The sequence below is a fragment of the Carcharodon carcharias genome, chromosome 10 (assembly GCF_017639515.1).
Source record: "Carcharodon carcharias isolate sCarCar2 chromosome 10, sCarCar2.pri, whole genome shotgun sequence".
NCBI classification, from domain to species: domain Eukaryota; kingdom Metazoa; phylum Chordata; class Chondrichthyes; order Lamniformes; family Lamnidae; genus Carcharodon; species Carcharodon carcharias.
Window position 1 is genome coordinate 107,900,428 of NC_054476.1, and position 26,739 is coordinate 107,927,166.

Here is a 26,739-nt window from a genome sequence, read left to right on the forward strand (position 1 = left end):
TATCTGTAGATGGTTTTATTTTAACTCTACTTCTCAAAGTCTTCCTCACTCTGCCACATCATATCCCATTCTCCAGTTGAGATAATATCCAGCTGAATTCCCCTCATACTTTTAATGAGTTTGTTGTCTATCCAGTAATGAGGATCTGCTGTGGAGTACACTGAATGACTCCTCGGGTGGAACCATTCCAGATTTGCACTAAGTGCGGTTGTGGGCGGGAAAAAGGACGTTTCACCCACTGGCCGCAATGGTGACTTATCACGCCACATCGTCCCAATCCTGCCTCATTAATCATGCATTCCTGGGAAACATGCCAGGTCAATGGCAGAATGGCATCTCATTCGCCTGTCCCGCCATCACAGTAAACCGGGCACCATATTTAAAGGCTGCCCCTGCACAGAGCTAGCACTCTTTAAGGGACAGGAAGCTGTGAGCTGATGGCTGCCAAATGGAGGAAACATGCTGCCCCCAGATTTAGGGATGCCTCCCTCAAGTGCCTACTGGATGTAGTGGAGGCCCCTCATGATGTCCTCTACCCCCACTCTGGGCAAAGACCAGCAAGCAAAGTCACTAGTCCAGCATGGGAATTGGTGGCAGCGGTGGTCAGCGCCAATGCCCTGCAAAAGAGGACAGCCACCCAGTGCCAAAAGGGGAGGAATGGTCTCATCCGTTCTGCCAGGGCAACTCACTCTTCTCATCAATCTCGACTCACACACTCACAAACCCATCACACATCCACAGAGACCTCACACCTCAAGGGACAGCACCACTAACTCTCACACACACCCTCACATCTCCATCAGCTCATATCCTCTCGAGCTTACGTCCTCATCCTGTCCATGGCTCCACTCACTACACAAACATTCCACTCAGTGCCATGTGTCCTGCTCACACTCTCTCCATCTGTTTTCATGCAGGCGACGCTGACTCACTTCGGAAGAGAGAAGTCCCAGACCAGGGGTGGGATGGCCCACATTAGGCCCCTCACTCACTTTGAGAAGTGTGCCATCTCACTGACTGGTGAGGATGTGGACTGTACCAGCAGCAACAGTGAGGTCAATGGCAAACACCCACCTGAGGATCCTGCACCACATCATCCCTCCCTCAACACAACTGTGAGTGCTCCCTCTCCTGTTTTTGACTCTGCTGCCATGCACTAATTATCTTTACTTTGTTTCACAGGGAGCTCTGCCAAGTGAATGACACCCTCAGCCAGCCATCTTCAGCTCCATCCATGTCCTCACCTCCAGCCAAGAGGGCACCTCCTCCATTGAAGAGCTGGAAATAAGCAGCTGGAAGACCTGTCACAACGCTTACCCACACTGCCCACCAGCACAGAGATATGCACCTCAGTGGGACCTAGATCTAGAGCAGACTCGGGTTCACAATCTGGTGGTCACCGTACGGGCATGTGTCTGCAGCAGGAGGAGGCAGGTTCATGTGAACTCCAGGCACTCGGAGGACTGCTGGGGAAGAGGCATCTGTGACGTCCAAGTCAGATGATGAACCTCATCATGGAGAGTCAGCAGAAGGCGGGGCGACATCACACAGAGCTGTTGGAAGCCCTCAACAGAGTGGCATGAGTCAGAGGAATGTGTCTGCCTGCTCCCTAATGAACTGGTGCCCACATGTGCGCTTATGGAGGTCTCCATGGGGAGGATGTCAGACGCCATGCAGACCCTGGTCCAACAGAACGTGGAGATATGCACAGACCTATAATCCATTGCGGGAACCATGGGTGAGTTCCTGCAGTGGTGACGTGAGAGGGAAACGGGAAACCTTGACATCCCTCAGGTGCTCCTTCCCCTCAAGGAGTCAGGCCGGGGCCCTCGGGCACCCAAAGGGAGGAGCGGCAGCTGGACACCCCTGGGTCAGCCACTAAGGAATCTCAGAGGCTGTCCACTCCCTCCAAGTCCCCTTAGCCTGCGACCCCCTCAACCTTAACCTCTGTCACCACAGAGGGAGCAGCTGGCCCACAGCAGGACAGCCAAAGTAAGCCAGGGCCTTCCAGGCCTCAGCTCTCCAAAGGACCCACATCAAAACATCAGAGGGAACAGGGCCAACCATTGCACAGGCTGTCTCCACCCCTGCTGCAGATGTCAGGGCAGCACCTAGAAGTCTAAGGCCTAGAAAATGTAAGAATTTCTGATCACAAATGGCTGCACGGGTGAACACAATTTATTACTTAATAATCTGAAAATATATTTACTCACATTGAATAATGTGTAATGGTGTCTTTCAGCTTCATTGACAGACTTCATGAGTCCTCCCCCTACGTCCCCCCCAACCACCTCCCCCCCGCCTCCCCACCCCCCCTCCATCCCCACTAGCAGTCCAGCTGGCCCACGGGTGATTCTGAAGGGAGGGGTGTCTGTTTGGCAGGGTCTTTTGGCAGGGAGCCTCGTGCAATTACTCTCCCACACACGTGGATCCTTCCTGCATTACACTCAACTTAATGTACTGAGCATTTTCAATGCTGCCTGCTGGGGTTCTCGTTCAGTTGTCCATCTGAGCTGCTTCTCCACCCACCCACTGAGTACACTCCCATGCAGCACCTGTTCCCACCCAGCACGAGGCTCCTCTCACTTTCGATTTTAGAAACATGGTCGTAGGCATATTTTGGCTCAATCCCCATCCTTTCCCCTCCCCAGTCACCCATGTCCCTTCCCCCATCACCCCTCTGGCATCACCGTCCACCTCCCATTGTCATCTTCCAACCAGAACCCTTCTCTTCCAGGATGTCCAGGTAAATGTGCACATTCCCTAGCTTCCTGGGAATCCCAATCCCATCCACACGGACCTCCCCAACTGTCTCCTTCCCACCCCGAGGGTCCATATCTGCCTCTGAGTCCCACCAACCACCCTCGATGCCCCTTCTACTGCTACTGTCGCACTCTCAGCCTCCCACCCTATTGGCTCACTCTGCCCTCGGTCATTTTCACCATTCCATCCTACCACACCCACCCTCAGTTCACTCCCCAGGAGGCAATCATTGAGTACACAGAACCCTCCCTTGCACATTAACCTGGTCACCCTCCAACACCCCTCTGAACTCCTTCCCTTACACCTTCCTCGCCCCCCCCCCCCACCTTAAACCTACCTTCCCAGTTGCTGCATTCTCCCCATCATACCTTCCTCCCACTGTACTCGTTTCCTCCCCCAAATCCCTGGTACACCTTCCCCTCCCAGTCAAACCTATACCTTCCTCTCCACCCCCTCGACAATCATCTGTAGCAGACCACGGCCAGGACACTGATGACCCGAAGCAGAGCCTCAATGGTGACCTCCCACCTTCCATGAGCTGCATCGTGGTAGAGCCATTTCCATGAAAATTCACTCAGCAGGTGATGCACAAGTTCCTCCAGAGTCCAGTAGCTGTTGGGCTCCAGTATCTTCTGCTCTCCAGATGTCAATGATGTGAGCAAGGCCCTGATGGAAAGTCCCGACTTTTGCATGTCACACTTGTCAAAATGTTTTCTGCACCAATGTTTTCCCACCAACATGAGTGGTAAATTTGACATGGGGGGATGATTCTGACAAGCACGTGTATTACAAATGGAGGTTGCCAACGTGCAGTGGCGGGAATGCAGCCATTGATGGGCGGAGTGGATATTTGCAAATGTGTTTCAGAACGGCATGAAACTGATTTCTGGCCTTCCCACCATATCGTCCGCTCACACCCGTCCTGACTCCTGACGCCTGACGCCAGCGGGCATGGAAAATTCTAACACTTGCCTGTCAGGACATAACTGCCCATTGCTTATTTGCTCTATTCCTCTCCAATGTCAATTTTCCACCAAAATTCCTCCATTTTCACAAATAAAATATTTGATAAAACACTTATCACTCACCTGAAAAAGTGCAGACACAAGAAAGTTGACAATATCCAGGAGAAAGCAGTCTACTTGCTGAGTGCCTTGCCACTGAAGTCAATTTCTAATCCCACACCACATACACTGCAGCTGCCAGTATGAACAAGATGCACTGCAGCAAAACCTAGGAAGTTATTCCCTCACCAAATACAGCAGGTCACGTAGTATTGGGCAGACTTTCCCTCCCCGGTAATCTCTAACACTGAGAAGGACAAAGGCAGCATCGTCATGGGAACACCTCCAGGTTCCCCTCCAAGTCACACAGCAACCTGACCTGTACATATATCATTGTTCCTTCATCATCGCTGAGTCAAAGTGCTGGAATTCTCTATTGAACAGCACTGTGGCAGTCCTATCACCTTGTGGCCTGCAGTGACCCAAGGAGAAATCCCATCACAGCTTTCTCGAGATAACTAGGAATGGGAAATCCAGGAAACAAAGAAAGAAATAAACTCAATGGGAGCAGGTTGAATTGATGTCACAAGTGTGCAATTTGTTTGTAAACTGGTGATTACCTCTAAAGATATTGAAGTATTATGTGATTCTAATGAAGAAACACTTTGGTTTGATACTGAGATAAAGAGGAGCTGGTCAAAATATAAGCTAGGCTGATTCTTCAATCAAAGCCATTATTCAAGAATAGAATCCATGTTCAGGTGTTCATCCATCAGCAGTTTGATCTCCTTAGCATGTCGCCCTTTTTACAGAATTCACCCTGAAAACACTAGGCTTCATAAATTAGTTTCTGGGAAAACAGGTTGTGCCTGATGAATCCTGATTGACTTTCCTGAGGAGGTAACAAGGAGAGGCAATGAGGATGGCACAGTTAATGTAGTCCACATGGATTTAAGCAAGGCTTTTGACAAGATCCAGCATGGCAGACTGATTTGAAAAGTAAAAGCTCATGTAAAGTAAAGCTCATAAAAAGTAAAAGAGCAAATGTCAAGTTGGATCCAAACATAGCTCCAGTTGTTTTCTTTGAAGCAGAGGCAGCTGAAGGAAGATTTAATCGAGGTGTACAAAATGATGAGGAGCCTAGATAGAGAGGAAGGACCTATGTCCCATGGCAGAGAGGTCTATTCACAGGGACATAGCATTAAAACAATTGCTAGAAGGATTAGGGGGGAAATGAGGACAATGTTTTTGACCCAGAGGGTGGTGGAGGCTGGACCTCACTGTCTGAAAAGATGGTAGTGAGAGAAACCTTCACTGCTTTTAAAATTTTTTGGATATGCTGGACTGCAGAGCAGGTTCTGGAAAGTGAAATTAGGCTGGATCATTCATAGCTGATATGTACTTGATGGGCCAACTGGCCTCCTTCTGTGTCGTAAATCTCTATGATTCTCTGACTACTAGGCAGGTATGGCCAGGTTGATTGTTCATTTTATTCCTTTGATCATCTTACCCAGAGATATTTATCCCAAAAGCCTCTCATATTCTAAGACTGTGATTGAAATACAGAGGAGTTGCTAAGAGCCATCTATCTGCTAAAGATCAGATCGTGATCTGCAATAAGTTTCATTAAAACATCAGGCCCTCTTTCTACTTAGAAGTATTTTACTCTTTGTTAAGAGAGATTTTGATATTTTATTTCATGTAATTTGAAGTAACTTCAGAGGGAGAACTGAGGTTTTTATAACACACCTCCTGCAAGTCTCAAGGTCTTCACAGCCAATCAATCTTAGGTCTGAAGTGCAATCATGGGCAGAATTTTACAGCCCTATCGCGGCAGGGGCCGGGCTGTATAATGCAGTGAGCCGTTCAAAAGTCCAATGACTTCAGCGGGAACCCCCACCCCGCCCAGCGGGAGGCGCCTTAAAACTCCACCCCATGTTGTTTTGTAGATAAAATAATATCCAATTCCGACACAGAAAGATCCCACAGAGGGAAAACGAGAGGATTGTCAAGTCAGGCTGTTTATTTGGGTGCTGTTCGTGGAGGGAGAGATGTTACACCAAGAGCACTGTTCACTCTTGGACCAGTAAAATTAAAATGGAAGCTTTCATACCTTATACTTCCAAAATGAAGGCCTGGAGATAAATTGTCTATGAAACAAGACCAGGTCAGTTGATCTGGGAATTCATCAGGATGCCATGCTTTTGTTTTAGATTCTAATTAAATTGTACACAGTAAAGGCATTAACAGCTACTTGAAAAGTAATCACCCAGGAAATAACTCTTTATTCACAGCTGAGTAGCTGCTTTGATTTCGGAGGCCTTGGAACTGTGTTGGTATTGACAAATTATCTGATCAATTTTTGTTCCAGTGAGAAATCTGAACTCTGAATGAGCTGCAATTTGCAGCATTTATAAACAACATGACATCTGAAAGGCCACCAGTCTGCTAATCTGTTACATCCTTGCTGCTTATTCCAAAGAATAATTTCTCATGGACTGATTCCAGCATTAATTTTATAAATAATTGTTGGGAATTTTTTTGAGGTATCTCCCAGTCGGCTGTCTTAACTTTGACAGATCCAGATAGATTGACTAAACAGAGTTTCTGCTAATTTTACACCAAAGTTCCAGCTCTCTACCAAGAAGAAGCTCAAGGGAATTCTTGGTGATTGCATTAATTGTCATTTTTAAAATAAACCTGACCATGTAATTTTAGTCTATGTACATCAGTGGAAGCTTTTCAAATTTTGGGTGAGATGTGGAACATGCATATGAACATACATAATAAGAGCAGAAGTAGGCCATTCGGCCCCTCGAGCCTTCTCTGCCATTCAATAGGATCATGGCTGACCTGTTTGTGTTTCAAGTTCCACATTCCCATCTACCGCCGATAACCTTTGATTCCCTTGCCTAACAAAAATCTATTTACTACTTTACTACTTAAAAATATTCAGTGATCCCGCCTTCTGAGGCAGAGCGTTCCAAAGTCACACAGCCCTCTGAAAAAAAACATTTCTCCTCATCTCCGTCCTAAAAGGGTGACCCCAAATGTTAAAACAGTGCCCCTTAGTTCTGGATTCACCCACAAGAGGAAACATCCTTTCCACATCCACCTTGTCAAGACCACTCAGGATCTTATATACTTCATCAAGTCACCCCTCACTCTTCTAAACTCCAGTAGAAACAAGCCCAGTCTGTCCAGCCTTTCCTCATAAGACAACTCACTCATTCGAGGTATCAATCTAGTAAATCTCCTCTGAACCGCCTCCAACACATTTACATCCTTACTTAAATAAGGAGAACAAAACTGCACACCGTATTCGAGATGTAGTCTCATCAATATAACTGAAGCTTGACATCCTTATTTTTCTGTTCAATTCCTCTCATAATAAAGGATAGCATTGGTGGAAAATGATCAGGCTGGTGGAGTGGAAGGTGAGAATAAGGGGAACCCTATCATGATTCTGATTGGAGCAGAAGTGCAGGAAATGGTATGGACACATTCCAGGTCCCTGTCAAATACAGTGGGGGGAATCCTCAATTGAAGAAAAGGGAAACATATCAGAAGCACTGGTGTGGAAGGTTGTATCATTAGAACAAATGCAACAGAGACAGAGAAACTGGGAGAATGGAATGCAGTCCTTACAGGAAGCAGGGTGTGAGAAAACGTAGTCAATGTAGCTGTGGGAGTCCATGGGTTTGTAGTGAATATTAGTTGATAGCCTATCTCCAGAAATGCCGACAAAGAAGTCAAGGGTGGGATGGGAAGTGTCAGAGATGGACCGGGCGAAGGTAAGAGATGGGTGGCAATTGAAACAAAGTCAATTAAATTTTCCAGTTGATGGTGAGAGCAAGAGGCGGCACCGACACAGTCATCAGTCTACTGGAAAAAGGGGGAGGGAGGGGGCCTGAGTAAGACTAGAATGATGAATGTTCCACACAACCCGCAAAAAGGCTAGCTTAGCTAGGATCAATGGGTCTTAACACATTTCATTTGGAGAAAGTGAGTCGAGTTAAAGGAGGAGAAGTTGGAATGGGTGAGAACAAGTTCAGCCAGGTGGAGATTTGTGGCGGATGGAGATTGTTCGGGCCTCTGTTCAAGGAAAAGACCGAGGCTCCTTAGACCATCCTGGTAGGGGATGGAGGTGTATGAGTAATTGGACGTCCATGGTGAAAAGGAGTGGGTAGGGCCAAGAAATTGCAACTGTTAAAGTGACTAACGGCATCGGAAGTGTCATTGATGTTGGTAGGAAGAGGCTGGACAAGGGGAGAAAAAATGGAGTTGAGATAGGAAGAAATCTGTTCAATGGGGCAGGAACAGGCTGAAATGATGGGTCTACCAGTGACTGGGGTACTATGAAGTTGAAGGCCATGGAGGGACAATCTCTGGAGGAGATGAGGTTAGTGACAGTCCTGGAAACAATGGCATGATGTTCAGTGGGAGGTCATGGTGCAGGGGGAAGTAAGAGGAAACATCTGAGAGAGTTGGCAATCAGGCTCTGCCAGGAGAAATTAGAGAATTATTGGAGCAGGGAATGATTTGGCCCAGGGTGGAAGCTGAGGCAGCAACCGCTGCATATTTTAAGTGAAAATGAAATAAACGTTAGAAGTAAAGATACAAAGTCTTGGGGAGATATGGAGGTGGTTACATACCCCCATTAGCCTCTTTCTGTAGCCTTCAATCCTTTTATATAAGTTCTTGCAGCTTCAGCTCACTTTATATAGAACACAAGAGGGTTAACAATTCACAGCGATTTAATACTGTAGCCTCAAGGTGACTTGTGGTAATATTAATGGTTCAATGCTTAATGTGATTGTAATGACATTCCACAATGGAACAGGGGATTTATCTCTATTTAAAATCATAAAGTCATAGTCATAGAGTCATACAGGCCTACAGCACAGAAAAAGGCCCTTTGGCCCATTGGCACTGGTCAAACAAGTACCTAACTATTCTAATCCCATTTTCCAGCACTAGGCCCATAGCCTTGTATGCCATGGCATCACAAGTGCATATCCAAATACTTCTTAAATGTTATGAGTGTTTCTGCCTCTACCACCCTTTCAGGCAGTGAGGTCCAGATTCCCAACACCCTCTGGGTGAAATAATTATTCCTCACATCCCCCTAAACCTCCTGCCCCTTACCTTAAATCTATGCCCCCTGGTTATTGATCCCTCCACCAAGGGGAAAAGTTCCTTCCTGTCTGCTCCTCATAATTTTATACATCTCAATCATGTCCCTCCTCAATCTCCTCTGCTCCAGGGAAAATAGCCCCAGTCAATCCAATCTCTCCTCATAACTAAAACTCTTCACCCCAGGCAACATCCTGGTAAATCTCCTCTGCATTCTCTCTAGTGCAATCACATCCTTTCTATAATGTGGATTCCAGAACTGCATGCAATACTCTAGCTGTGGCCTAACCAGCGTTTTATACAGTTCCAGCAAACCTCCCTGCTCTTATATTCTATGCCTCGGCTAATAAACGCAAGTATCCTATATGCCTTCTTAACCACTTATCTACCTGTTCCACTACCTTAAGGGACTGGTGGACATGCACACCAAGGTCCCTCTGATCCTTGGTACTTCCCAGGGTCCTACCATTCATCGTGCATTCCGTGCCTTGTTTGTCCTGCCCAAGTGCATCACCTCTTATCCGGATTAAATTCCATTTGCCACTGATCAGCCCATCTGACCAGCCTGTCTATATCCTCCTTTAACTAAAGCTATCCTCCTCACTACCACCCCACCAATTTTTGTGTCATCCGCGAACTTACTGATCAACCCTCCTACATTCAAGTCTAAATTATTTTATATACCATAAACAGCAAGGGACCGAACACCAATCCCTGTGGAACCCCACCGGACACAGGCATCCAGTCACAAAAACACCCCTCGACCATCGCCCTCTGCTTCCTGCCACTCAGCCAATTCTGGATCCAATTTGCCAAATTGCCTTGGATCCCATAGGCTCTAACCTTCATTATCAGTCTCCCATGTGGGACCTCATCAAAAGCCTTGCTGAAGTCCAAGTAGACTACATCAAATGTATTGCTGTCATCTACACAGCTGGTCACCTCTTCGAAAAATTCAATCAAATTGGTTAGACATCACCTCCCCTTAACAAAACCAAGCTGACTGTCCTTGATTAATTCCTGCCTCTCCAAGTGTAGATTAATTATGTCCCTCAGAATTGCTTCCAATATTTTCTCCACCACTGAGGTTAGACTGACTGGCCTGTAGTTCCCTGGTTTATCCCTTCCCCCCTTCTTGAATAACGGTACCACATTGGCTGTCCTCCAGTCCTCTGGCACCTCTCCTGTGGCTATAGAGGTATTGAAAATTATTGCCAGCACCCCTGCTACCTCCTCCCTTGCCTCACTCAACAGCCTGGGATATATTTCATCCGGCCTGGAGATATATCTACTTTTAAGCCTGCCAGACCACTTAGAACCTCCTCCCTTTCTATGCTAATTTCTTCAATTATATCACAGTCCTTCTGCATGATTTTCATACTCACATCATCCCTCTCACTTGTGAACACCAACACAATTTAGAACCCTACCTACGTCTTCCGGCTCCACACACAAATTACCACTATGGTCCTTAATGGGCCCTATTCTTTCTCTTACTCTTAATGTACTCGTAAAATAACTTTATTTTACCTCCCAATGTTTTTTAATGCCCCTTTTTGCTCTCCTAATTTCCTTTTTAAGTTCCTCCCTACACATTCTATACTCCTCCAGGGCTTACGCTGTTTTGAGCCCTCGATATTTGCCATATGCCTCCCTTTTTCCCTTTATCCAATCCTGTATATCCTTCGACATCCAGGGTTCCCTGGATTTGTTGGTCCCACCCTTTATCTTTACTGGAATATGTTGGCCCTGTACTCTCCCTATTTCCTTCTTGAATGAATCCCACTGCTCTGATGCAGATTTACCTAAAAGTAGCTCTCCCAGTCCACTCTGGCCAAATCATATCTGATCTTATTAAAATCGGTCTTCCCTCAATTTAGAACTCTGATTGCTGGCCCATCCTTGTCCTTTTCCATATCAACCTTGAATCTTAAGGAGCTCTGATCACTATCGGCAAAATGCTCCTCCACTGATATCTCTACCACTTGCCTGGCTCCATTCCCTAAAATTAAGTCCAGGACCAAAATCAACATGTAAACACCTCCGGTACAAGAATAGGTAAAGGAAGATCACATAATCCGATTGCTAATATAGTCAACAGTTATTTTACTGATATTATCAGTTAGTGAGGATGTCGAATTCCCCCTGAAATAGTGTTCTTTCTAACACAAGAACATTATTGTACTAGAAAAAAAGTTCTTTTACTCCACGTTAAATCAGAATGACTGTGGTGTCAAAATGTGAAAAATGCTAGACTGCACTTTGAACAAAAACTAATGAAACAATTACGGAAATGGGGGCAAGTACGGATTCTGATGAGCGGTCATCGGCCTGAAACATTAACTCTGTTTTTCTCCACACATGTTGCCTGACCTGCTGAGTATTTCCAGTGTTTTTTTGTTCTTATTGTAATTATGGACACTGTTATACTGAACATACAGGATAACCTTAGCATTAGTGACAAATATACTCAACGTCAGCACTTTATTAAACCTTTGTTACATCCTGTAATTTATCTTGAGGTCTCCAATTGTAGTAACTATGGTTTTATTTAGTGTGTAATGTATCTTTAAGAATAATATGTTAATGATGATCACATGATCTGTAATAGCCAATAGGAGAGTAGCACAGGCTACCCACCCCACCCCCAAGCAGTCAGTGTAGAGTTGGAGTTGAAACCAGAGGTGTAGTTGCTGTTAAGTAAATTGTAAATAAACGTAATGTTTCCACTCAAGAAGTGTCTGCAGATCAACTCCATCATTAATAGCACAACTCGGCCACTCTACAACACCAATTATTTCTCATTCTTCTTACCTTTCAGTTTCTCACCGAACATGGTCAGAAAGACTGTGAAGTTTATTGCTCCCGGGGCCTCACTCAACATCGCGTCCAACTCTTCACTTTTCGCGGCGCGGCCTGGTGGTAAACCAGTTGTTTGGCATTAGTTATTCTAAACTTTAAAACATGAATTCACTTAATGCACTTGACACACACATATTTTATAAAACCCTCTGAATTGTAAAGACATGGTTCCTTACCCAGAGCTGCAAAGGTGTCTCTCAGATCCTCTTTATTGATGAAACCGTCTCTGTTCTGATCCATGATAGTGAAAGCCTGTAAGAAAATTGAGGAGATTGGAGTGTGGGCCAACAGATAAACTGAGAAAGACACCTGACAGGTACTTTGTTCGACATTGACGCTTTTTTACTGGACCAATATTGACAAGCCAGTGGACACCACCTCATGTATCCTTTTCCCTAACCATAGCATACATTGAAATTGAAAATGTGAGGCTCTTATCAGAACCATAAGGTGTGCAGAAAGGAGCAGATCACCTCTACAGTATTGTCAAAGCATAACACAGCTCAGACTTTTAATCAGTTTTGTGCTGCAAAGCGGAATTTGCTATGTCTCTTTTCATGACTGGTGTTTAAGATGAGAGCTATAGGGGCTGATTCCCATCTTCTGGTCAGGCACGGTCTGATGTTCGAGTGTAAACTGACTCTGGTTCTGCACAGGGGAATCTCACACTCACCTCTTTGAACTCTTGGATCTGCGTTTGGTCAAACATTGAGAAGACATTGGAACTTCCCTCCAACTTCTTCTTGGCTTTCTTTGGGGACTAGAAAACGTGAATGAAAACACGGACAACTTCAAACTCTCAGATAAACAGGAAGAGAAATAAAGTTCAGGATGAAGAGAAAAGAGCAGAAAGCAGGGAAAAATAGAAAACAGGGTTGGTGTGAAACTAGAAAACAGCAGTTATACTCTAAGATGGTCACGAGAGGTGAAAAAGAATCGGAAAGATTACAAGATCCTGGCTGCCTACCATCTTGATCTCTGTATCCCCTCAACAGTGAGACAAACCAGACAAAAGAAGGTGGGACTATTCTCTTATATATAGATTCTGTGGGAGTAAAAATATACGTGTTCCAAGTTTAGATACTGGAGCTAACTATGGCAAGTGTTCAGGTCGGTAATCTAATAGGCTCGCTATCTGAAACACGCCTGACCTTCAGACCACAAAGGGAGAATGGTAGAACCTTTCAGAGAATTCGGCACATGGGGTGGTCCCGGGACACCGGCTCGCAATGTGTCACCCACTAAACCTCTAAACTGAGCAGACCAGTGAGGGACTAGGAGGAGAAGACCCGGCCGTGCACTTCCAGCCACCTTGCCTTTGGTTCAAGGCCGAGTGGGAGTGCAGCATCCCCCAGGATGGCCGCTGGAGAATGCCATTCCTTTATTCACTGGACATTTCCTCTCTCGAGTTTCTTCATTCACTCTCTCAGATCTCAAGTTGAGCCTCTGCAATTTGGCACTCAATGTACCAGGTGAGATCTCCGAATCATTGCCCCCCACCACCGCCCACCCCGCCCCCCCAACATCCCTGTCTATTTCCAAAATAACTTAAAAAATATAACATTTCAACTAACAAAGTAAAATGAGTATTTCCTGCTGAACTGGAAAAAATAACTTGAAACTTAAAATAGTACAGCAGGAATGAGCCATGTGCGAATGTGTAATGTAATATCTGATAGGGATTCCATTCTATTGTTCTCGAAAGGACTTTGTTACCGAGTCCTTGACCACGGGAACAGCGCCAGGAGCCCAATATTCAGCGCCTAATATAGTCAGAATAGGGATGATCAATGTGTTTGTAAACCAACTGTGTCTGAATGATGTAATTAATAGAGAATGTAGACAGACCGGTAAAATCAGCATCTAAATGCAAGCATGCATCAACAACCATCTATGTAGTGCCAAGTGCCAAATTAGACAACGTGTACCAGGCTTTTATAACCTTCGTAATTTAGTTTGGGATTTCCTAAACAATTCCTTGATATTTCTGTCTCAATGATTGCACCTCATGGTTCTATTCTGCAATGATGACATCCCAATGTCTCGTCATCTGTCTAAAACGATTGCTAGTTGTCAATTAGGCAGCCTTTCATGCAACTGAGATCCTGCAAAAAGGTCATGTTTCTTCAGGATTTAGATGATATTCCGTAGTTTCTGATGTTATCTGAACCTTCAGTTGTAACTAAAGGCTTTGTTACCTTCTGTGGACTGTTTAATACACTGGTTAATGTGAAGAACAAAGTGTTTCAACTGGTTTGAAATTCAGAATAATAAACTATTTTTCAATAACTGAATCTTTTCATCTTCCTGCTTTCCTCATCATTTCCTCTATCATAAAGTGGAGACTTGCTACCTGAGCACTGTCAGGCCTCCCACACCCAGCCACATTCTCATTCTTTATGCCTAGGCCTGAGTAGTGGAGCCCAAAGATCTGTATGTATGATTGGAGTGAGAAGTGTAAGGCCAGGGCAACACCATTTACAGGCTTATAATTCCCTGCAAGACCATTTCTGCCATTGCTCCACTCTGTGTTCCCCTGAAGTGTTCGGTCCAGGTGCCAGGTCCCAGCTGCAACATCCACCCTCTTCACTGGCACCATATCTAAATGAGTTGGTAAAGGAGTGAAGTTTCTGGGATGTGCCTTCTCTCCATGAGATCATTTACACGTGGATAAAAGAGCCCCCACCCAATTGGTAGATGTGAACCATGGGGTAAATATGATGGCAAAGATTGTTCAGTTACCTGCACCTTTCCAGAATCTCCTTCTACTCTTTGTCAAAGCTGATCACCAACACCTTTTCAACTCCAATCATAGCAGGAAATATCAAACTGAAACAGGGGTTTCCCTACGGGGATTTCCATCATTTGTTCTCCTAATGGAGGAAAATATAAGGACTAGAGGAAGAGGGAACTCAGCAGGGCACATTCCTCCACCACATTGTGTTAACTCAAAGTTATTACAATGACACAGCTCTTTATTGAGGCTTTTCCCTGCTTAGTTGATGCTTTGCAACTACAAAGCTGAAAATAAAATCTTTTTATTAAGAGCTTCCATCTCACTGAGGAGGCTTCAGGCCAATTCACATCCAACAATCTGTTCTGAAAACTCTGCTCACATTTTGACAGCTGTGACAAATTGCACTGAGCAGTTGAGACAACCCGCAGCATTTCAAAAAGTCAGTTCGTCGTGTCGCCCAATGTTAACAGATCCTTTTAAAAATTCCAAGATGTGGATCCGGATCCAGATCAGCATCTTCACCAAAAATAAATCAGTTCTCCCTTGACCATGTACCCTATCCATGTACCAAGTTTTAATGAAATCCATCTGTTTTTGAGATATATTGTTTACAGACAAACAGACTAGCAGAGGCAAAAACGTCACCTCTGCCCACTTTTAGTGGTGGAGGTAACAAAGGAATATTTTATTATCCATTCTTGGGAGGATGGCAACGCTAGTAAGGCCAAAATGTATTGCTTATCACAGAGTTTCCCTTGACAAGATGGTGGTGAGCTAGCTCTTAAACTGCTGCAGTCTATGTGGTGAAGGTGCTCCCACAGTGCTGTCAAGGACTGTTAGGAGTTCCAGGGTGCAATGCAGTCCAGAAGTCATATAGTCCGGGCAGACATGCAGATGAGGTAGATACGCAGTTCAGGAAGACACGTAGTCCAGGAGAAAACAAAAACAGAATTACCTGGAAAAACTCAGCAGGTCTGGCAGCATCGGCGGAGAAGAAAAGAGTTGACGTTTCGAGTCCTCATGACCCTTCGACAGAACTTGAGTTCGAGTCCAAGAAAGAGTTGAAATATAAGCTGGTTTAAGGTGTGTGGGGGGGGGGGGGGGGCGGAGAGAGAGAGAGAAGTGGAGGGGGGGGTGTGGTTGTAGGGTTTGTCCCTACAACCACACCCCCCCTCCACTTCTCTCTCTCTCTCTCCACCCACGCCCACCCCCCCCCCCCCCACCCCCCCCACACACACACACACACACACACACCTTAAACCAGCTTATATTTCAACTCTTTCTTGGACTCGAACTCAAGTTCTGTCGAAGGGTCATGAGGACTCGAAACGTCAACTCTTTTCTTCTCCGCCGATGCTGCCAGACCTGCTGAGTTTTTCCAGGTAATTCTGTTTTTGTTTTGGATTTCCAGCATCCGCAGGTTTTTTGTTTTTATCTATGTAGTCCAGGAGGCCGTGGAGCTCAGGGAGCTGTGCAACTCAGGAAGCCGTGCAGGTCAGGGAGCCGTGCAACTCAGGAAGCCGTGCAGCTCAGGAAGCTGTGCAACTCAGGGAGCCGTGCTGCTCAGGGAGCCGTGCAGCTCAGGGAGCTGTGCAGCCCAGGGGGCCGTGTAGCCCAGGAAACCGTGAAGCTCAGGGAGCCGTGTAGCCCAGAGAGCATTGCAGCTCAGGGAGCCATGTAGCCCAGGGAGCCATGCAGCTCAGGAAGCCATGTAGCCCAGGGAGCCATGCAGCTCAGGGAGCCTTGCAATCCAGAGATCCGTGCAGTCCAGGGAGCCGTGCAATCCAGAGAGCCATGCAGTCCAGAGAGCTGTGCAGTCCAGAGAGCCGTGCAGCTCAGGGAACCATGCAGTCCAGAGAGCTGTGCAGTCCAGAGAGCTGTGCAGCTCAGGGAGCCATGCAGTCCAGAGAGCCGTGCAGTCCGGAGATCTGTGCAGTCCATGGAGCCGTGCAGTTCAGGGAGCTGTGCAGTCCAGGGAGCCGTATCACCCAGGGAACCGTGCAGCTCAGGGAGCCATGCAGCTCAGGGAGCAGTGTAGCCCAGGGAGCCGTGCAGCTCAGAGAGCCGTGTAATCCAGGGAGCCGTGCAGTCCAGGGAGCCGTGTAGCCCAGGGAGCCATGCAATCCAGGGAGCCGTGTAGCCCAGGGAGCTGTGCAGTCCAGGGAGCTGTGCAGTCCAGGGGAGCATGCAGCTTAGGGAGCCGTGCAGTCCAAAGAACTATGCAATCCTGAGAGCCCTGCAGTCCAGGGAGCCATGCCTGAATATTATTTAAATGAAGAAAGACTGCAGAAGGCTGTAGCACAAAGGGATTTGGGAGTCCTCGTGCGTGAATCCCAAAAAGCTAACATACAAGTTCAACAAGTAATAGGTAAGGCAAATGGAATGTTGGCCTTTATTTCAAAGGGAATGGAGTATAAAAATAGGGAAGTCTTGCCAAAACTATACAAGGCACTAGTTAGACTACACCTAGAATACTGTGAACAGTTTTGGTCCCCTTATCTAAGGAAAGATTTACTGGCATTGGAGGCAGTCCAGAGAAGGTTCACCAGGTTGATCCTGGGTATGGAGGGATTTTCTTATGGGGAGTAGTTGAGTAGGTTGTGCTTGTACTTCTTGGAGTTTAGGAGAATGAGAGGTAACCTTATTGAACCATGTAAGATTCTTATGGGGCTTTACAGGGTAGATGCTGAGAGGTTGTTTCCCCTTGTGGGGGAGTCTAGGACCAGAGGGCATAATCTCAGAGTAAGGGGGCGTCCATTTAAGACAGAGATGAGGAGGAATTTCTTCTCTCAGAGGATGGTCAACCTGTGGAATTCTTTCCTGCAGAGGGCCGTAGAGGCTGGGTCGTTGTATATTCAAGGCTGAGATAAACAGATTTTAATCAGTAAGGGAATCAAGGGTTAGGGGGAAAAGGCAGGAAAGTGGAGTTCAGTATTATCAGATCAGCCATGCTCTCACTGAATGGCAGAACAGACTGGATGGGCCGAATGGCATATTTCAGGTCCTATGTCTTATGGCCTTATGGTCAGTCCAGGGAGCTCTGTAGTCCCGCTGACATGCGATCAGTGATTCTGTTCAGGCCATGATTAAGTTTAGGAAGACTTGCGGTCCAAGAGCCATGCACTCGAGGAAGATACGCAGTCCAGGGATCTGTTGTTGCCAATACAATACTTAAGAGCTGGGAATTCATCCATGATAGGATGAGTCCCAGACAGCAGCAAGACAGGGCTGTCCCATTCTATCATATTGCTCATTGCCCTGATTTTAAGGACAATATATGGTTGCCCATGATGCACTGGTCAGCCACTGAATTTTCTGAATGAAAAGGGATTCTACTCTCACTTATCAAAATGTCCTTGACCAGCGACAAGGAACATTGCATGTCAATGCCATGTTCATAGGCCGGGGTGAGGCCCTCCACCGGGGATACACCGGGCCAGTCAAAAGTTCATTGACTTTTTGCAGGACCAGAAGATCCCAGTGGCGGGCGGGCCGGAAAATCATGGCCTGTGAGAATTATCATGATACTATCATGAGGAACCGCAGTCTCCCAGCTCTATTTAGGGAAGATTGTGGTGTGTCAGGATGGCTTCTGGGAGGCAAGGTATGCTCGTGAGCTCACTTTGACTGTAAAGATTCACTAGCAGAACCTTACTACAATGTGGTCTATGCATCCACTTCCTTCTATTGTTTATTCTTTTGCAGGATGTGGTCGTCGCTGGCTGGGCCACCATTTATTGCACATCCCTAACTGCCCTGGAGAAGGTGGTGGTGAGCTGCCTTTTTGGACCGCTGCAGTCCACGTGGTGTAGTACACCCAAAGTGCTGTTAGGGAGGGAGTTCCAGGAAATTGAGGGGAATGTGCAAAGAGACCTGGATGTCCTCGTACACTAATCACTGAAGACAGGCAGGTGGTAAAGAAGGCAAATGGTATGTTGGCCTTCATAGCCAGAGGATTTGAGTACAGGAGCAGGAATGTCTTGCTGCAATTGTACAGGGCCTTGGTGAGACCACACCTGGAATATTGTGTGCAGTTTTGTTCTCCTTATCTGAGGAAGGATGTTCTTGCTATAGAGGGAGTGCAGCAAAGATTTACCAGACTGATTCCTGGGATGATGGGACTGACATATGAGGAGAGATTGAGTCGGTTAGGATTATATTTGCTGGAGTTCAGAAGAATGAGGGGGGATCTCATAGAAACCTATAAAATTCTAATAGGACTAGACAGGGTAGATGCAGGAAGGATGTTCCCGATGGTGGGGGAGTCCAGAACCAGGGGTCACAGTCTGAGGGTATGGGGTAGACCATTTAGGACTGAGATGAGGAGAAATTTCTTCACCCAGAGAGTGGTGAGCCTGTGGAATTCGCTACCACAGAAAGTAGTTGAGGCCAAAACATTGTATGTTTTCAAGAAGGAGTTAGATATAGCTCTTGGGGTGAAAGGGATCAATGGGTGTGGGGAGAAAGTGGGAGCAGGCTATTGAGTTGGATGATCAGCCATTATCATAATGAATGGCGGAGCAGGTTCGAAGGGCCAAATGGCCTATTCCTGCTCCTAATTTCTATTTTGACCCAGTGACGGCGATATATTTCCAAGTCAAGGTGGTAAGTGGAGTCCTCTGGTTCCCTTGTCCTGCTGCCATTGGTTTACCTTGGAACTTGAAATCATAGTCCTTGAAACCTGTCCTCGTCCTCATGACCATGTTTCCCCCACCCCCACTCTAACCTCTCACAGGCAGTGAGTACCAGTCTTTCCTGAAAGCAGTACTAACTGTAGGTGCAGAAATGCTCCTGAGGAGATGAGCTCCAAGGTAGCAGCAAGCAGTTAATGTAACAGGGAGGGCGAGTGTTGCAATGACGCTGTAAGCTGAGATGCTTAAGAAGTGAGGGGCTGTATACAAGAAGAGATTTTGAAGAGAATTCCAAACAATAGTCCCAGCTGCACAAATTAGATGATCATTAAATCATATTGTAACATGAATGGAGACCTGGCTTCGACTTAAGGGGAAAATAGTGATCAGGAAGAGAATTCTGATGTGTCAGACTTGGTGCAGCAGTAGCGCTCTTGCCTCTGAGTCAGGAGGTTGTGGGTTCAAGTCTCAGAAAAGTCCAACTTTTCTGAATGGAGAGCCGTGACTAGTGGAGCTCCGCTGAGAACTTTGCTGTTTGTAGTATACGTAAATGATTTGGAGGAAAATGTAACTGCGCTAATTAGTAAGTTTGCAGACGACACTAAGGTTGGAGGAGTTGCAGATAGTGAAGAGGATTGTCAAAGGATACAACGGGATATAGATTGGTTGGAGACTTGGGCGGAGAAATAGCAAATGGAGTCTAATCCGGATAACTGCGAAGTAATGCATTTTGGAAGGTCTAATACAGGCAGGAATTATACAGTAAATGGCAGAACCCTTAAGTGCATCGATGGGCAGAGGGATCTGGGTGTACAGTTCCACAGGTCACTGAAAGTGGCAACGCAGGTGGATAAGGTAGTCAGGAAGGCATATAGCATGCTTGCCTTCATCGGCAGGAGTATTGAGTATAAAACCTGGGAAGTCATTTTGCAGCTGTATAGAACCTTGGTTAGGCCACACTTGGAATATTGCGTGCAATTCTGGTCGCCACATTACCAGAAGGATATGGAGGCTTTGGAGAGGGTGCAGAGGAGGTTTACCAGGATGCTGCCTGATCTGGAGGTTATTAGCTATGAGGAGAGGTTGGAGAAACTCAGATTGTTCTCACTAGAGCGACGGAGATTGAGGGGCGACTTGATGGAAGTTTACAAAATTATGAGTGGCATGGACAGAGTAGATAGTCAGAACCTTTTTGCCAGGGTGGAAGAGTCAATTACTAAGGGACGTAGATTTAAGATGAGAGGAGAAAACGTTAGAGGAGATGTGCGGGGCAACTTTTTTACACAGAGGGTAATGAGTGTCTGGAATTCGCTGCCAGAGGAGGTAGTGGAAGCAGGTACGATAGTGGTGTTTAAGAGGCAGCTTGACATATACATGAATAGGATGGGAATAGAGGGAAACGAATCCCGGAAGTGCAAAATGTTTTAGTTTGACGGGCAATATGATCGGCGCAGACTTGGAGGGCCGAAGGGCCTGTTCCTGTGCTGTACTTTTCTTTGTTCCTTGTTTGAATCCTGCCACGGCAGATGGTAGAATTTGAATTCAATAAAAATCTAGAATTAAAAGTCTAATGATGATCATGAAACCATTGCCGATTGTTGTAAAAACCATTCTGGTTCACTAATGTCCTTTAGGGAAGGAAATCTGTCGTCCTAAATCTGGTCTGGCCTACATGTGACTCCAGGCACACAGTAATGTGGTTGACTCTTAAATTCTCTCTGAACTAGGGGGCAACTAGGGATGGGTAATAAATGCTGGCCTAGCCAGTGTGACGCCTTAATCCCATGAACGAATTTTTAAAAATTTGATGCTTGCCTTCATCTGCCTTTAGTTTACTACTTTTCTATTTCCTGTTACCAGTTTTGCTTCCATTCAATCTGAGCTCTCTCTCAGACTCCCATCTCCCTACCAGTCTGGTTTAAACCCTCCCCAACAGCATTAGAAAATCTCCCTGCGAGGATGTCAGTCCTGTTCCTGCTAAAGTGCAAATCAGCCACCTTGTATAAGTCCGACCTGCCCATGAACCAATCCCAGTGCCTCAGAAATCTGATGATTTAAATCTAAGCAAAAACCAGGCAAAAACCATGAATTTGTTCAACGTTCTCTATAGGCTGGCAGGGAACTGTGATTATGTAACCTCAAAGGATGAGCTGATTCACGACAGAACTGTGGTCGGAGTCCTAGGAGAAGCATTATCAGATCTCTTAGAGACAAGAGAGGATTTAATGCCAGTAAAAGCAGTGCAGATTGTGAGGCAAATGGAACTCAGGGAATAGAATTGGGCATTTGTTCAAGGGGAAGGAGAGGTCCTGTGGAGAAGATGGAGTGAGACCATTCAGTTTGCTGGCCATAAAACTTTATAAAGCGTGCCAAAGCATCAGCCCACCAAAATGGGGATAATGCGCCATCCACCATTTTGAAATGTCTCCGGTGTAGTGGGAACAAACCACACATGCGACAAGAATGTCCAGCAGGAAGGGCAGAGTGTCACAACTGTGGAAAGATAGGCCATTTTAAAACTGTTTATTGCCCAAAAACACTGACAACCTGTAAAAAGAGGGAGAAAATTTTAAAACATAGCTATCTACAAGGAGTGAGAGTAACCACAAGAACAGGAATGAACCCTCCTTGGGGAAAGCAAATATTGGAGTATTAAACTCAAAGTGGATGGACATCCCAGAGTTTAAACTAAACACAGGAGCAGGGGTTTGTGGGTTATCAGATAAAGTCAAATGGCTCAGATACCTAACCCTAAGAACCCTAATGTATCAAATTACAAGGTCCTTGTGGGACAACTTTAAAAATGAAAGGCCAACTCATGGCAAAACTGAAATACAAAGACCAAGAAATGCTCAAACCTCCCTCTGTCATACTAAAACAACAGTGCTCTCTACTAAGCAGAAAGGCATGCCTAAAACTGAAATTAATCTATAAAGTGGATGAAGTTGTTGATAAGAGCTACAGCAGTACATTTCAAAATGAATTTCTAATATTGTTTACAGGCCCAGGGAAGTTAAAGATCGACCACCACATTACCTTACAGGCTGATGCTAAACCAATTTGCCTCTTTACACTGAGGAAAGTCCCTTACCCATGCTTGGACAAAGTCAAAGGCAAAATTGAAAAGATGCAGCAGCAAGGGGTTATTTCACCGGTCACCGTGCCAACAAAATGGTGTCAGGGATGTTCACGGTCCCAAAGCCAAACAGCTTTATAAGAATCTACTTGGATTTAACTCAACTAAACAAAACAGTGGAACGTGAGACCCAGCCGATGGTCTCAGTGGATAAGAGTCTAGAAAAACTAACCAAGAGCACTTTATTCACCAAATTGGATTCAAAAAATGGATTTTAACAGTTGCCTCTGGACAAAGAATCCAGATTACTGACCACTTTTATAACACCATTCAGGTGTTATTGTTTCAATAGATCAGCCTTTGGAATAGAGTCCACCTCAGAAATTTTCCAGAGAACGATATCTCACACGCCAGAAGGCATGGAAGGAGTAACATGCCATATGGACGACATACTAATTCATGGCTCCATGAGAGAGGAGCGTGATCACAGGGTCAGAGCAGTCTTGAGATGCAGGTCTAGGATGCAGGCCTCACATTGAATGAAAAATGTGAGTTTGCCAAACCCATGATCAAATTTCTAGGTTACATGGTCCAAGCCATTGGAATTACAGCTGATCCACAAAAAACGAAAGTAATCAGAAAATTTTCACAGCCCAGGAACATAACTGAGCTTCAGAGATTCCTCGGGATGGTGAACCAAGTGGCCAAGTTCCTACCAAATTTAGCAGAGAACAATGAGCCTTTGAGACAGTTGTTGAGACAGGGTCAACAGTGGTGCTGGAATGTGGACCAGCAAGATGCTTTGGAAAGGATTAAACAACCTTCAGTCTCTTCTGAAATCTTGGCACATTACAACCCAGAATTACTGACTATAGTAGTGGCATCGTCTTAAGGTGTGGGGGAAGTTTTATTTCAAGTGCAGAGAGACAACAAGCTTAGACCAGTCTACTGTGCCTCTAGGTCATCAAAGGAAAAGAACAATGATACACAATGACAGAAAAAGAAGCATTGGCATCAATACGGGTATGTGAAAATGTTTCAGATTGTTGTGGGATTGCAGTTCAGATTGAAACAGACCATAAACCACTAGTCGCCCTTCTGAACGTGAAAGAAATTGCAAAGATGCCACTCAGAATCCAGCGGTTCAGACTAAGATTGATGAGATATAACTCCATCACAGAGTATATGCAAGGGAAGTATCAAACAACAGTAGACCCACGAATACCACCAGAAGAAACTAAACAAAAGGATTTACCACCTATCTCGGTGTCATCAGCAAATTTGCTTATGTGACTTTCTATCCCATCACCTAAGTGGTTAATGAATACAGAGAAGAAACTTACAGAATACTGAAAGGCCTGGATAGAGTGGACATGGGGAAGATGTTTCCATTAGTAGGAGAGACTAGGACCTGAGGGCACAGCCTCAGAGTAAAGGGAAGACCTTTTAGAACAGAGATGAGGAGAAACTTCTTTAGCCAAAGAGTGGTGAATCTATGGAATTCATTGCCACAGAAGGCTGTGGAGGCCAGGTCATTGAGTGTATTTAAGACCGATATAGATGGGTTCTTGATTGGTAAGGCGATCAAAGGTTACAGGGAGAAGGCAGGAGAATGGGGTTGAGAAACTTATCAGCCATGATTGAATGGCGGAGCAGATTCGATGGGCCGAATGGCCTAATTGCTGGTCCTATGTCTTATGGTCTAAGAGTTGAGGTGCCAACAGATTCTTGCCGGATACCACAGGCAACAGTTTAGCTCATTCAAAATCTATCCACTTGCAAAGAGTTAAAATCGGGCCTCACTTGTCACCTGCTGCTAATCGGAGTTATCCCATCATCCTTATTCTCTATCCCTGGCCACTCAATCTCCTAACCAGGTCAATCATTTTCCTTCAATTCTGCTTTTGTCACCTCTTCAAAAAATACAACTGGTTTCATCAGGTATGGCCTTAAGTTTAAAAATCCCTGCTGACTCACTCTGAACAGGCTAAAAATTTCGAGGTGTTCAGTCACTTTATCTTAATCATATGTTAAGCTGACTTGTCTATAATTCTCTGGTTTCCCTCTCATCATTATTAAGTAACAGTGACGTGCAATTTTCCAATCTAAAGGAATGGCTCCCAAATCGAGAGAACTTTGGAAGATTATAGCTAAGGCATATATAATGTCCCTACTTACTTCTTTTAAAACCCTGGGATGGAAACTATCTGTTCTTCTGCATTTGTCACTGTTTAATACAATTCATTTTGTCATTAGTGTTAATTTGCCTACGTTAATTTTATGGGTTCCCTTTCCCTGATTCAACATTAGTTTCCTTGAGATGTCTGGTATGCTCTTCCTCTTCCTCTTCTATAAATACTGGCACAAAATAATTATGCAACATATTCACTATTTCTTCATTATCATTGACAACATTACTGTTGTCCAAGGGCCCCTTATTAATGAAGCCTGCTGACTTAACATGTAGGTAATGGTTGACACAAAAAACTGACGTGAGACTGCAGAGAAAAGCAGGCTCAGGGCCCCATCTTCTGGAAGCAAGAATTGGGCTGATAAGTGTACATGAATCTTTATCTCGTAAATTTATTCTGACACAGTTGTCTTAGCTTTCGATCTGATGTAATCATATGTATGTAGATTTTGTCCTAGAAAGTTAAGAGTAATGATTCACACTTTCAAAAAGCACAGTTTGGGAAGACATTTAAATGAACAGATATGTACAACATGGGAATAAGGTGAAACAGCCAGCAAGTAATTAAAAGGATTGACTAAAGGCAGACAGAAGACATTATATTATAGAATTGCAGAATCTTATAGCACATACGGAGGCCATTCTGCCTGTCGTCTCTGCCAGTTCTTTGAAAGAGCTGTCTGATTTCAACTGCAGCCTAGTTTTGTCCTTTGGAACCTTGCAAATCAGCCGTCTTCAAGTACCTGTCCAATTGCCTTTTGAAAGTTCCAATGGAATCTGATTCCATCATCCCTTCAGGTCGTGTGCTCCAGATCAAACACATTACTTCTCCCCTAGCCACATTAAATTACATCTGCCATATGTTTGTCCATTTCATCAGTCTGTGCACAGCCTGTAGAGTCTGTGACTGTCCTGCTCACTATTTACAATGTTCCCAACTTATGTATCATTCACAACCTGAAACTGTATTTCACATACCCAAGCTGAGGTTATTTATATATATAATGAAGACCAGTGGTGTCAACAGCAACTCCTAGGGAACCTCACTGTAAACTTCACTCGAGAGAAAGCCAGGGAACATAAATCTTAATATTAGAGCCAGGACATTCAGGGGTAAAATCTGGACACTTTTTCACACCAAGTTTAATGGAAATCTGGAACTCTCTCTCCCCAAAGTAGCTGTTGATTCTAGGATATTTGGAGCTTTCAAGACTGAGGTAGACTTTCGTTAGATAAGGATATCAGAGATTTGGAACAAGGAGGCAGGGGGCTGTCAATGGAGTTCAGGTACAGATCAGTTTTAATCTAAGTGAATGGCAGAGCAAACCAGAGGGGATGAATGGCCTCCTCCATTTCCTATGAAAGAGAATTTATTTGCAGAGGTAGATAAGGAAGGAAGTGGGATTGAAAAGAGGTAGGAGGCTTTGGCTGATACAAGGAATTGGTCAGCAATGGCTTTTTCAGCAACATAGACCATGGAAGTAGCGAGGACAAGAGAAATGGCAAAGTTGAGGGGGTGGCCATGAATGTGGGTATGAGAGATTAAAGGATGAGAGGAGGGCAGTGAAATCAGGAGAGAGAGAGGACAAGGGGAGTTGAGATGGAGATTAAAATGACCGAGGGTGAGGAGTTACTGAGTCCAGAGGCTGAAGAAGGAAAGTGGGGAGGATATGAGGGTGAGAAACCAGCACTGGTAAATGTTGTGATATCACTTTAAGGGAAATGCAAATGAGCAAGTAGCCAGGATGTAGAGTAGCATGTAACTGTAGCTAGTAGTGTAGTGGTGTGTGTGTGTGTGTGACAATTACAGCTGTGCTGTCCTCGTGAGTAATGGTTGCTGAATCCATAAAGTTAGATCTGTCTGCTGAGTCATCCTCTACTATATCTTCAAATAAACAGAACCTACATATAGTTTACCAGCCCTGGTGTGAGATTGTTGAGTTTGTGTAAAGCAGACATAGAAACACAACAGTAAATGGTAGAGAACAAGGAATTTAAAGGGAGAGATGAATGGAACAAGTGCTCTGATGTCACAATAACTTCCTCACAACATCATGAAGCAGGTTCGATCCCTTTGAAATTTACTTCCCATCAACAAAGAAAAACAGAAATTGTTTGTTTACACCGTGTTAAATGTACAAACCAATAACTGTGTTCACTCAGGAATTGGAAAATCATTCTTCCTGGCCAAATGTAAATAGTATCTGAACCATTCCTTATTGAGATGCTCCCACTGGAATGAAGGAGCTGTATTGTTCTCTCATGTTACCTGCACTGGAATTGATGCTTTCTCATTGTAACTCCAGAATGATCTCATGAACTTTTATTTCTCATGAATT

At 45.1% G+C, this 26,739-nt stretch overlaps 1 protein-coding gene across 1 annotated transcript in view; it reads right to left on the reverse strand.

The window, feature by feature from the left end:
• Positions 1-12,859, reverse strand: part of LOC121283517 (myosin regulatory light chain 2B, cardiac muscle isoform-like) — a 29,898-nt gene extending 17,039 nt beyond the window's left edge. The window contains exons 1-4 of the mRNA XM_041198190.1: positions 12,733-12,859; positions 12,439-12,525; positions 11,942-12,017; positions 11,718-11,819 (exon numbers count right to left, since the gene is read on the reverse strand). Coding sequence (XP_041054124.1) covers positions 11,718-11,819; positions 11,942-12,017; positions 12,439-12,525; positions 12,733-12,735 — 268 coding nt within the window. The 5' untranslated portion in view covers positions 12,736-12,859. The remainder of the gene's footprint in view (positions 1-11,717; positions 11,820-11,941; positions 12,018-12,438; positions 12,526-12,732) is intronic.
• Positions 12,860-26,739: the final 13,880 nt, after the last annotated feature.